Source organism: Macrobrachium nipponense, chromosome 29 (assembly GCF_015104395.2).
Source record: "Macrobrachium nipponense isolate FS-2020 chromosome 29, ASM1510439v2, whole genome shotgun sequence".
NCBI lineage: Eukaryota > Metazoa > Arthropoda > Malacostraca > Decapoda > Palaemonidae > Macrobrachium > Macrobrachium nipponense.
In genome coordinates this window covers 36,395,885-36,409,878 of record NC_061092.1, presented here as the reverse complement: position 1 = coordinate 36,409,878, position 13,994 = coordinate 36,395,885, and the positions used below count along the sequence as shown (strand labels likewise).

The 13,994-nt window shown below is 35.0% G+C and overlaps 1 protein-coding gene across 3 annotated transcripts in view; it reads left to right on the top strand.

The window, feature by feature from the left end:
* The window catches only part of LOC135206242 (carbonic anhydrase-related protein 10-like), a 646,502-nt gene that overhangs the window by 553,385 nt on the left and 79,123 nt on the right, over positions 1-13,994 (top strand). For all 3 annotated transcript variants that reach the window (XM_064237623.1, XM_064237621.1, XM_064237622.1), the window contains one exon: positions 8,972-9,038. In XM_064237623.1, the coding sequence (XP_064093693.1) occupies positions 8,972-9,038 (67 nt within the window). The remainder of the gene's footprint in view (positions 1-8,971; positions 9,039-13,994) is intronic.

Below are 13,994 nucleotides of genomic sequence, written 5' to 3'. Positions count from 1 at the left end.
GGTAAACGAAAGCATGATAATTACACTCGTTTGAGTAGAAATCCGAAATTATATAATTTCTTTCTCTGTCCCTTGCTGACTCTCCATAAAAGATACAAACCAGATTAACCAGGTTAAACTCAACTAAACTCTTATATCACAGTTTGCCAAGGACCTTAAAAATCAAATGGAAATTGCGAGCACTGTAAAGGAAATTCCGAAATTTTATGTCACACAAGAACGAAAGAAAAACGAAGAGATTCGGAACGGTGCTCGTTATAGCTGTATGCCAATGAAAGTCAAAAATATATGAAATGGTTTTACAGAATTTTTACAGTATTCGAGTTCAAATATTTTTTTTCATATGACAGGTTTCAAATCACTTTTGTAGCATCCTTTGTTTGGGTTCTTGTCACTCATAGGGACTGCTGATTTTTATTACTGTCAGTTATTGTATTATGTAAAAAAACTTGCCTCGTCCTGCATTGTGTCGTTATGCTGATCAAGCTCATACTTGACGGTTTCATAAAAAAATGCCTTTATGTCCCTTGATAATTGTGGCATCAGGGAATCCACCTCATATATTACTGGCAATAAATCTCCACTTCCGTTATCTTTGGAACTAATCATGTTCGGCTGCTCTTCCAAGCAATCACCGGAGGTAACAATAATATCGTCTCAGCTTTGAAATATTTATTTTTTCTATGTCAGCTCTTACTGTTAAGTTGCAGTCGATTATCATCTACATTCAAATGAAGTTATGGAATCCATTTTCCTTTTAAACTGCTAAAAAACAATGATTCTTCTTCACTGGCTCTTCGTTCATCGCCACATATATAACGAAGTGAAAACTGAAATTCTCACCTTTCCATGTACTTTCATACTCAGCGATCAAAGGGTGAAGTATATTGGTAAACAAATTCATGAATGTATCAGAATTCATCATCGCAGATGTCCTGATTAAGAGATGTTAAATTGATAGTCGCTCGAAACAACTGGACAGGATCACTACGCTCTGTAGAAAGAAGTGCCCAAATGCCATCTTTGTTTCTCTTTCCAGGAAGTGTCAATAGAAACTGACCAGTATGTGTTCAGGGAAATTTATATCTAGAAAACAACTCTCTCTCTCTCCTCTCCTCTCCTCTCTCTCTCGTCCTCTCTCTCTTCTCTCCTACTCTTCCCCTCCTCTCCTCGTTGTCGTCTCTCTCTCCTCCTCTTCCTCCTCTTCGTCTCTCCTCTCTCTGTAGAAAAAGTAGAAGGATCGGTTAAAAACAGAAGCAAGAAAGGTTCCAAGAGAAGCGCTACAGAAAGTTTGCTGTGGAAATGGATGCTTTGGGATTTAAATGCAGGAGACAGAAGGGGGAGTAATTGAACTCTGTCTTTTCTATGCAAGTCTCGCGTAAAAACCAAATGGTTGCAGGAGGGGAGCCATAACAAAAATGTCAAATTAAGATCTTCGAAAAACATGGGAAAAAATGGCAAACGCTCCAAGGAGAGGGAAGAATACCTTCATTAACAAAGTGTTTATTAACGATGCCCGTTGCCCTTTGGGAACCGAGATTTTTTTCTCAAAGGTCGACCAAAGGTTAGCGTTGGAATGCTCTATTAATGTGTTCGAGTCCGTGTTTGAATTCATTAGTACTTTTCGACAATGAAGTGAACCGTTGAAAGTAATTCGGTTAGGGGTAACTTCGTGAACAAGTGTATTTAATGAAACTTATAAGAATCCAAGAAATATGAGTGAAGAAAATTAAAATTATGAAATAACTGGAGTGTGTGGGTGTGTGTAATTGTAGGTGTATGTGTGTGTGCATATTTTTATATATGTGTTTATGTTTTTGTGCACGTATGTAGAAGATGCTATGAATAATGTCTCTAAAATGGAATATTGCTACTGTTGTATTAGTTTGGAGAAATTCCAAGTAAATTATATTTTGCAAATACTAATTTACCCCTTGGTTGTTTTTAACTGGAAAATCAAACCGAGATCCATTATTACATGATTAAGCAAGCTTTCAATATCTTACTTTTGCACATTTAATTTCTTACTTTCGCACAAAATTAAAAAAGAGAAAACTAAATTCCAAGTCCGCGTTAATAGTGAAAACGTGTATCATAATATGCCTTGGTTCAATAAGCATTGATGAAGAATGACATGCTATTGCATTCACATGGCGTAAATCGTTTCTAGTTTTGAGAATACAACTGAAATATCATAATCAGAAACTTCAGTGATGAAAACATTGTATCCAGGAAGAGGTAATTACTGTATCACGGCAGAGAGAAATATTTGACATTTTAACCCTACTTGTATGAATATGCAAAGGATGTTCTTAAATCTCAATATGCACACGGCAAAATCTATAACAATGTTCCCGGACACAAATTTTTATGAACAAAAACTAAATCAGGCAACTGAAATGGACAGTAAACGAATAATGGCACATAAGGCCTAAGGATACGCAATGGTTAATGTGTGTCATTTTAATTACACAAGAATCATTACACCACATTTATGGGCTTATTAAATGAGTGAATATTTTGGTAGGTTTCGGTAGAATGATAAATCAGTAAAGTTTTGGAAACTTATTGAGATGGAAGAGAAAGGGTCCCGTGGAGCAGTTAACTATTTCTTCATGATAATACCGAGAGGGACCAGCATGTAGGAAGAAAGCTACTATGAGATTCAGGTCCTCTGTAACACGGTTTTTTGGCAATAACTTTTTATCTATGCATTTCATAAATATAACGCTTATTCAGAATACATATTATATCTACACATAAATTTTGACTGTATTCTGCATTACGTAGGTTGAATAAATTTGGTACTTATAATGTAAAAGTGACTTTTTTACATTATAAGTAAAGGTTTCGAACGCACTCGTTACGTAACTTATGACAGCATTTCTTCCGTCTTTCTCGATGGATGATTGGCTATACGTAACGAAGGCTAAACCTCTGGCAACAATGACATACAAATTTTAATACAAGCAAAGCAGTACACCTTTATGAACTCTGGAACCTCTCCACTGATAATTGTCATTATGAACAAACCAACAAAATATGTTAATAAATACAAAAACACTTCGATTATTAGTCTAACTCCCAAAATAAGTGTCCTAAGAAATTACAGTCTACTTTATAGGTCACAATCAGATTGACAAGATGTAGGGAATAGTTGGCAATTATCAAAAACATAGTAGACAAGCTTGATTTGATAACTGCTATATCCAATGTCAAGCAATTTTTATTTATTGGCTATCTACCTATTTACTGAAAAAAAAATAGCCGGTACCGTATATAGGCTTTAAACCTTCACCAAATAATTATCGTCAAAATGATGACTTCATGAGGCTCCACCCACTTTCGCCTCGTTATAATTCAGGATAACACTGAAGGCTACCATGGGCATTGTTGGATTCGAAAATTTAACTTCTGGCTATAAAAACTAATTTCTCGAGTAGTTGTAAGAAGTGCTAAATGATCCTCAAGGATCCCAGCAGTTGGCCTAAACGTTTAATTCATGTATATTACTGCTATACTGTTGCGGCACTACTGCTACAGAAGTATTACTACGCTAGCACTGATACCCTACCCACATCTATGTATCGTTCCGCCATTCATAAAGTCTTTGGGTTTCAGAGCCAATGGAGTTTCTGTCTGGTGGATGGGCGGGGCAACATTTCGTCAAAAGGTGTTTGTTTACCTTGCTTATGTAATGAATGTTTTTCGACTCTTGGCTCGTAATCATTGGCCATGGCGTCGGCTAGAGCATATTTACTCTAGAAAAAAATTAAAACTATATCAGGTTTAGGTTATTGATAATGCTGACAAAATTTGTGTGTGGTTGTAAAATATTCATATGTCAACTTTCAGCTACATCCGATGCTTTGACAAGGAGCAAAGTCCAAAAAACCGTGTTACATAGACCCTGAATCTCATAGTAAATCATCTTTTAGTGGATTTGAAGATGTGTGAAGCCGAAATTACCCTCTTATATGGCAGTGGAGTTATGAGAGGTGACTTGCAAATGAAAAATGTTTTAGAATATCTGTGAGTGCTCCGGAATGGCAAAAAATTTCATCTTGGTGCTGCGAAAGTCTGGAAATTCGATGGTGGTGCAGAGGAATGCCGAAAAAATCTCGGGCAGTGCAGTAGAATGTAAAAGTAGCCCCCTCTGTTCAAAGCTGTTTCAAAACTCTACGTGGGTATGGATGAATGTCTGAAATGCTAAGCTGTAGTGAAGGAATGTTGGAAACTATGTCAGTAAAGAGAAATCTCTAAAAAAAAGTATTTTAAAAGAAACATGACAAACGGCAGATGACGAAAAATATATTAAGTTGGAACGGTATGAATAGGTCAACATACAAATACTGGGAATAATGGAAATTCCTAGAGGGAAAATGTCCCTCGACGTGGAATATGATATGAAGAAATGCTAGGATTGTACATCCCTGGATGTCAGAATAGTTAACAAGAGTATTGAAGATTGTTTAAAAGGAAAGATGATTTTCATCATGATCTAAAAGTGCTTGTGAAAACTCACAATATATATATATATATATATATATATATATATATATATATATATATATATTATATATATGCGTGTTTATGTGTACGTTTATGTACGTGCCACATAATCACTGCTTTGTAAATCTTCACTGAAGACTTTTCAACGGTGAGTGAAGCATTATCATCTACTTTGTTACTTGGATAATAGGGACCCTCCGTGTCAGCATTTCTTGAACATCATTTGATAATACTTTACAAAGAACATATGTGTGTGTGTGGAATTACACTAGGATAGTTACTTATGTTATTTTTTCTTCTTTTTTTGAACAGCTAACGTAAACAGGAAAACTTACAATTCCATGAATTCAGACGTCGTGATTTTGATATTTATTATCTTATACTTGCATTCTTTTGCTTTCAGTCTTAAGTATGACATGACCCATGTTCTAGAAAACACTCTAATAATGTATTAGCAAACACTTTAGCAGTTATTAGCTTCTCATTAATTCAAAATAATGTTGCTTCTAGCCTTAAAAGAAATCCGAAGCTGTTTATAGAGCCACGTAGTCAGGGCAGTCAGGGGCGTACGGGCTTGAATCCAGCCTTCGAAACTCTAGCTTACTCCATAATGTGTAATTTATAACCAGCAATACTTTCAGTGTAATGAGTGTTTGTTTTTTCGTGATATCTCTTTGTCTTTCAATACACTCAAAAATGAATCATCTGATTGTCCTTGAAAGCTACCTAGGTATTATCTGTAAGACTCCCTACATCAATACGATGATTGTATTAACTGAACCTGTTCTGTTTTAGGTCTTTCATTTTAACTCAATGGAAGTTTTTATCCTTTCTGATATAAAGAGAGCTTCCTGAAATTTTCGTCTAGAATACAGAAAGATGTGGTGCCATTTTTCCGAATAGTAATGACCTAGAACACCTTTGAAAGATATCCGGTTTCCTCCATAAGCTATATCACAGCACGGAACTTCCGCTATCGCCATATGGCAAGTGCCTCAAGAATCTAGTCTTGACTGCCTCGTTATCGTGCTTGGGGAATCTGTCATTAAGAAATCTGACACACTTTTGATGATTAGGTTGTTTAGGCACAGTTTTTCTCTTTTTAATTTTAACATTGGAACGTTCATTATCTGTTTGTATATTTAAACACAAATTAGTAAAGGCTCGCAAATTTCTTAGAGAAACTCTTGCTATATTTAAAAAGATATCATTGATTTATCCGTCCAGATAAAGTTTATAAACATTTTTGTATTTTTCAACACTCCTGGAAATATACGCCTTCTGTAAAATATTAGATGTATAGATTATTCACAATCGATTTCAGAGCTAAAACAGTTTTATCTTTTAGTTTGTAAACAGCTCTTCGTTCAAAACCATGCAATATAATAATGCGTATATATATATATATATATATATCTATATATATATATATATATAAAAAAAATAAAATATATAAATATATATATATATATATGATATATATATATATATATATATATATATATATATGTATATATACATTATGTGTGTGATTTTACGTAAGGAATTACTTCATCATTACGTGCTTTACTACTGACATTGATGCCACAATAATTATAGCGATGGTCATTATTTAAAAGTACAGCGGACTTTTTTTTTTTTTTGTTTTTTTTTGTTATTTTCTAGCGCTGCCATGAAAATAAACCATGACAAGTGAGAGCTCACCACGACAGATATGTGTAAACCCAATGGCCAAAATCCTCTTCCGCCCCAAATAAAATTGGAGAGTAGAAATCCTCCACTACCGCTGACAAGTTTCTGACGTCCCACTTGACTGAGGGAGAATGGGGCAGGGGGAAAAATATGTTATCAATAAGGAGTTATCTTTGTAGAAAGCTGCTTCAGTTGGGTTCATTGTTCGCCTCTTCCTTCTTGCCAGAGTGGGTGTGTGGATGCCGCCTCACTTTATATGTAGATTTAGTACGCATAGAACCGCTAAAGTATTCCGCCGTGGAGGTTTGGCCGCGTTCCATCATCCCCACCGCTCTCCCCCACCCCCGCCCCTACCCATAACCCGCCGCCTCCAACCGCGATCACAGGAAGGAAGCAGGAAGGGACGGAAAGGGGGAGGCAAAGGAGAGCCAGGAATTTTACAGAAAAGGGAACAGGTTTTGGGAGATGCATGAGATCAGGAGAGAACACCGGGAAATGAAAAAGAATGAAAAGAGACGGAATAAACGACGGGAATGGAGAAAGAATGGAGGGAAAAGAACACTCGGGCAGGCAGACAGATAGAGAGCAGGATTTATTGAAAGTCTGACATATCAAGCAGACTTGATGAAAGGCCGACAAGCAAATAAACAGAAGAAAAGGTTGGAAAAGTCGAAAAAGTTTGGAATGTCCACAGAATTTCAGTGACATTAAAAAGAATGTCATAGAGAAGATAATCTTGTCTCAGATGTTGAAGTTAATCAGTTTTAGAAGTCAACACCTTGGAGATCAAGTTAGCCAGCAAAATAAAGATAGGAAAAGGGAAGTAATTAAAAAAAAAAAAAAAAAAAAAAAAAAAAAAAAACAGCAAAAGGAAAGTTATTATTTGCTATGAAAAAGCGGAGAAAAGTCGAAAGAATCTCAATAAAACAGTTCAGTTTGCCACGCGTCGATGATTAAATAAAAATACACGGTGGAGTTTTGAAACAAAATGAAAATTCTTGAATGCAGATATAGAATAGAAATGCAACCGGGGTAATATCAGGATGAACGTATCAAAAACAGGAATGGTGAATTGTAGCATAAGATATGAAATAAACGAAAGCATATATCCTGTTATTAGAGCGCTCATGAAAAAGCAGATATAGGAAAAAAGAGAGGTTTAACACAGATCTAGAGAAAGGAACACGTTGCAGTTAATAGAATTATTCAAAGGCAAATCTAACGAGGTGACATATTTTTAGCTAAAGAACAATTGAATTTAAATAATGTTATATATCATGTTTATTTACTAGAAGAGGTTATTAAATACGGCAATATTTGTTGCGTAATTAAACTTACATTTCAGACCTGAAATATTAATAAAATTCCAGTAAAAATTACACTCATCAGGTTAATGTAGTCTTTTTTTTTTCTAAGCTGACGGTAAATATATGCAGCTGACATCACTGAATTTAACAGTGATTGACTGACACTCATTTTGCTTACCAGTCACCAGTCGTTACAGTTAAACACAACGACCAGTTATAAGCTAGACAGACTTTGAATGTTATTAAAAGTAGATATTTACCGTCAGCTCAAAAAGAAACAGACTATAATACTGTTAAGTTCTTTTGGTTAAAAAGTCGTTATTATGGCATAAGGAGATTATCGGCTTAAAGTCTATCGCAATAGCCACAGAAGAATTTTAACACTATTGAAAATGTTGATAGTAATCAGTAACATTAAGCTCACGTATGGAATCTTGTTAACGTTACCTGAGGTGATCAAAGGTTTGAGTGAGGCCTTGTGTTTGTTGTCGGTGACAGAGAATTCGTAACGCAAACAAAAATAAAAATAGAATAACGAATATTGACGTCAGATGGGGAGAGAACGTGAATTGACGGGAGTGGTGGAGTGAATCGTGTCTATTCTTATCTGAAAGAAATGGCCACTTTGACCATGATCCCTGGATTGGTAAACGAAGGTTCATAAAAACTTATTTGTGCTTTGAACATTAGATTTTAAGTCGGTTTGCTAATACTAAATACCTAAAGCCATAAGCACTGTATGATCGATTTAACAAAAGCTCAGCTCTAAAGATGCTTATGTTATTTCGAAAATGGGGCTTTATTAAGATTTGCCGGTGTGTGCCTGGTTAGTGTTATGTCTCGTCGTCATTTCTTGCTCGAAATCCGTAGCCTTATGGTTGTAAGCTTCTATTAATATTATAACACATAGTGTACACAATTTCTATAGCTGTCTGGTATATACTTTGTAAATATACAATTAACAATAATGTGTAAATCGCTAGAAATAAATGTCTGCTTGAAATGAACGAAGCGGAAAATAATGATGTTGACAGCACAGCTTAATATTCTCGTGATTAGTCTTTTCAGATCAACAGAAGCAGTCATTTGTTTCGTCGCTATTTGTTCTTTGTTTAATTGCCCATGAGACTTCTCTTTGTTTAATAACTTTTTCCGAGTCTCTACTATGAATATTTACCAACTGTTCTTTTAATAAAATTTTTCCCCTTATGATTGTTTATTGAAAGTGAATGCAGTGTTAATCACAACAGTAACTGTATCCTTGATATTTGATGATATACTCTATAAACATTAACCTATTGTTAAAGCGTTTGTGCTTTTGTCTAAAATACTTTATATTTTCTGTTCCAGAATTTTTATTAATACATTTTTCCACAAATCTTTTTGATCTCGTCTTGTATGGCTTTGTTCACAGGGACAAAGAAAAGTATTTTCTAATACTTGCCTTTTTTTGTCAACAGCTCGGTGAGCGAATCACGCCGGAACTTCGTGTGCTTCTTGAAGGAGTTGACTCAATAACATACGGAGGTAGGGTTCCTATTGTTATTGTTACTGACTGTTTTCTTTCCTCTTAAATAGGCAAAGATGACAGTTTCCGATATAAAAAAAACTGACACCGAGACACACACATGTGTATATATATATATATATATATATATATATATATATATATATATATATATATATATATATATATAAAATGTGCGTGTGTGTTTATACATATATATATATATATACTATATATATATAATATATATATATATAGGGATATTATATATATATATATATATATACACGACAAACAAAAACAAGTAGAAACAGATCATATATATATATATATAATGTGTGTGTATGTATATTTTCAGTCTGTGAATTGGAAATTTCTTCAGATAACTTCAAGGATACATCTTTGTTTGACCTTTGCAAAGTACACGTGCTATTTTAGTCAACTTAAATATGAATGATTAACTGGAAGAGCAAAATGTAATTACAGTTGCTTTGATGTAACATTTCTTATCATCCTGGTATTTTTAATTTCCTTTTTTGTATTTTTTTCTGTTGTGTAATAATGGCGTTGTTTCCAGCATTAATATCTCGTACATTGAGCCTCATGATTGCATTCCTACCTCTAGTGATTAATGTTTTTTATTACACTACCTGTCACTGTTATATCGTTTTGAAAATACTACTGAAACATTTTTCAACGTATTTATTATTTTTATATCTTGTGTTCATATTTGGAAACTGTTGTTTATTCAAGTCATTTAATGATATTGAAAGACCAGTCAGGTAGAGTTTACTTAGTTATTATTTATTCATTTAGCAAAGTCGTGTTGGCGACTATGATGAAACACGTTGTCAGACAGGTAGACGCCTTCGCAACACTGTGCAAGATCTGTTTCTACTTGTTTTTGTTTGTCGTGTATTTGGTATGTAGTTTATTTCCTATGAAGTTGCATTGGTTCACTTACGTGTGAGCTGTTTCTTTCATAATCATGGTTTCGAGATGATTACCTGCTTCTGGCAAGAAAATTGTGAACAGTACCGATTTAAAGGGTGACATCTCATATAGTAAACGTAAACACATTTCCTAGGACATAATCTTTCTTCATTTTGTCTGAAATACTGTTCTTTAGTCATATATTTAAGGAAAAACACGCAGCTATATATATATAATATATAATATATTATTCTCTATATATCTATATATATATATAAATGGTATATTATATAATATTAATATGAATATATATATCTATATATATATAGATGATAGATATATAATATATAGATATCACAATCCCTATCAACAAGCGCATGATTTGTCTCCTTGGAATCAGTGAGTGTTGATCTTTTGTTAAGAGTTTCCCAAAGCAAATTTTAAATTAAACCTGATACAGAACCTCTAATATGTATTCAGTAATCGCATACACGAACAAAGAAACTTCATTACCTCGATAATAGTGAAAATGAGTAACATGTCAAATTCTTGACAAAAAGAAAAAAATACTGCTTCAAGAATTCTATTACTCTTTCTCTCTGTGGACTCCAGTGTACCCGAGGCCCAAGTCACATTCAATCCACGACATCGTTAGAGATTTATTGGCTGGCGCTAAGAATTTTACTGCATATAGACTATGATTTGAATCTCATTTAAATGAATTTTCAATGACTTTCTCATGAGGACCCTTATTCACACTGCTTTTTTATGGCCTTCATGTTTTATTAACGTTTCTTTTCGGTGTTGGCATGGGCAGAGGAATTTTCACTTCCTTGCTGAAATCAGTATTCTCAGGAATAAATGATGAGCATTATGCTTTAAAATTGAATTATGAATTTGGCAAATTCCATTCACGTTCTTTTCAGAAAGAGCAATGAATTGTCTTCCAAAAACGATAGTACCTAACATTAGATTAGCCATAGTTTTAAACGTTGATGAAAACCCTATTTGGGAAAAAACAAGTTAATTTATATGAGTTTTGATGAAATACCCAAAAGTGCTTCAGCCTGAAGTTATAGCAATATACGTTTGAATTCGTCCTTTATGGACCGTGGTATCTTCCGCTTCTTACTATTCTTTTTTTTAGAGAATGAATTAATATTACACACACACACACACACATATATATATATATTATGAATGAGACTGTCATATTACAGTAATTTATCAACGTTCAATAAAATTAGACATACCATGAAAATAAGATTAAAATAAAAACCACCATCTTCCACGGCTCAGTGGTGCACCATAGACAAAAACCATAAATTTTGAATGACATGACAGTCTTGATCACTGGCAGGTGTGAAGTGGAGGTAGGCAACTTAAGTATGTATATACAATATCAGGTGTGGAATAACGACTTTAAAGGCCGGGTATTCATGCTCAGGTTTACCTGTCAGTCCACCCAAGACCGTTCGACTGATGAGCGTCCACACGTAAAGAGTAGAACTGTCAGTCGGACAGTCAGCCGGAGGTCATTGCTCTCATTTCTAGCCTAGCCTTCGTCGCGGCAACGCTATATGGCATCGACGGAAACTCCGCTGGCTGGTAAGGAGGTGGACCAACATAGACTAGCTTCGGCAATTACCTTCAAAATAGAAAAGTCTCAGAAAGGCGTAAAAGAGTATGGACTGAATATTGCTTAAGATAGTTGTCTATTCTCACACAACATCAATGAAACAGGTTAAATTAGACCTTGGGGTTGGCTCAGTTATTTATGAAATGAACCGTGAAGCCTACTTTCATTGGTGTAACTCTTTTCATAAAAAGACAAGACACTGGCCCACGCCTATACCAAATTGTATTTATCTCATGGGATTAGTGAAATTAATTAGGCCTATACATAGTTCATTAATATTCCGGTCCGAGCGGCGGAGATCCTTCCAAGGCGAAATCCAATGGCGAACTGTCATAAAATCGTTGGTGACCCGTCCACACGTGCGATCACCTGTCAGTCGGTCGAAAGAACTTTAGATATTTCATCATTTCTGGTGAGTGGGCTGACTCCGCCCACAAACTGTCGTCCACACGTACGTTTTAACGTCAGTATCGATGAATTGACAGGGAGACTGACAGGTAAACCTGTGCTTGAATACCCGGCCTTTGACTGAATTATAAATCTTTATGTCCTCTTCTTGTTGCTATACTTTTATTAGAAAATGAATTATTATTTACACTGTTATTTGATATAAATATAAACATACATACAACATAAACATATTTTATATATATATATATATATATATATATATATATATATATATAATGTATATATATATGTGTGTGTGTGCGTGTGTGTGTGTGTGCGTGTGTCATTTTACAGTTATATAGCACCGTTCTATGAAATTATAAAAGCAAATGGCAATAAAATTAACACAAAAACCAAGAATTTCGATTGACATTATAACTTTCATCGCTGACACATGTGGAAAGGAGGTGTGGTTGAATTGAATTGAATAAAGAATTTAGGCCAAAGGTCAAGCACTGGAACCTATGAGGTCATTCAGCTCTGAAATGGAAATTGACAGTAAAAGGTTTGAAAGGTGTAACTGGATGAAAACCTCGCAGCTGCACTATGAATAAATTGTTAGGAGAGGGTGGAAAGTAAGATGAAGAAAGAGAATATGAAAGGAGGTACAGTAAAAGGAACGAAAGTGGTTACAGATTTTACTTAATGCTTACATTGCACCGCATGAGGTCCACTGACGGCATTATCCTCCTAGGGGAAAAAAATCAGGTGTGGACTAACGACTTTGACTGAATTATAGCTGCTTATGTAACCTTGTTGTCTTATGACGGGAAGGGTCAAGAAGTTGTTCGACTTTGGCCTCATGTGCTCGTAATTGAGCTGACCATTCTTGTTCCCTACCATCATATCCTTATGCATATCGTAGCAACTGCTTCACTTCATTCTGTCAGCAAATTTACTCCCATGTGGTAACTCTCCAACAACCCAGATGCATGAACATCACATACACTTCTCCTTTACTCTCTTACTTCTAACATTATTCTTTCTCAATAAAGACTTGTTCCATGCACTTTATTGCTTGTCCAGGCCCACGCGCCCACAATGGTCTTCCTCTATTATCGTCCTTCTCTCATTTTTACCCATATACAAAGGGTTTCTCTTGTTCTTATATTTACCTCCAATACCTTTCCACGGAGCAAAAAAAAAAAAAAAAAAAAAAAAAAAAATACATCCAAACATAGCCTGGTTAATCACTCAGTCCGGTATACCAGGATATCACTTTTCATCCTATCAGCTCCTAATGACTTTCAGTTTCACAGCTTCAAGCTTCTCAACTTTTGTCTACATATCCTCGAAAGCCACTTCCCAGGCATTCTCAAACTGTAACCCTTCCTACTCATGTACAATTCACCTCTTGAGTCTCTTCTGTGATTCAGTGTCCAAGAACTTCAAATCTACTCAAGATTCCATGTTATTTCAATCGGATCTTTTCATTTACCTTTTTCATTCTAAGGGCCTATACTATAGACATAATGTTCCCAGAACTTTCGTTTACAATGCCCCCCACCTCTCTCTCTCTCTCTCTCTCTCTCTCTCTCTCTCTCTCTCTCTCTCTCTCTCTCTCTCTCTCTCTCTCCTGTTTGACCCTTGTAAAACATTATCCTACTTTTTACTTGGTTCCCTCTGGAACCTAATAAGTATTTTCATCACAGTGAAACATGATGATGAACTTGTCACCGTTCCCTCCAATTTTACAATACATTTTCCTTCATATTTCAACTATATTTTAGATCTGCCGATGAAGTTACGCCATTTACTCATATAAATCATTGATTTATAGTGACCGAAGTACTTTTATCCCCCTCCGTCATTTCCCTATTCGTATTTTTTGGGGGTTGGAAGCTTTTGCTTTTGCTGATCCAGATCTCCATAAAATATTATCACCCTCACGCTATGATTAATAGCTATCCAGTCGAACCTCTGGCGTTTGGCCATTACGAAACATTTATTATAC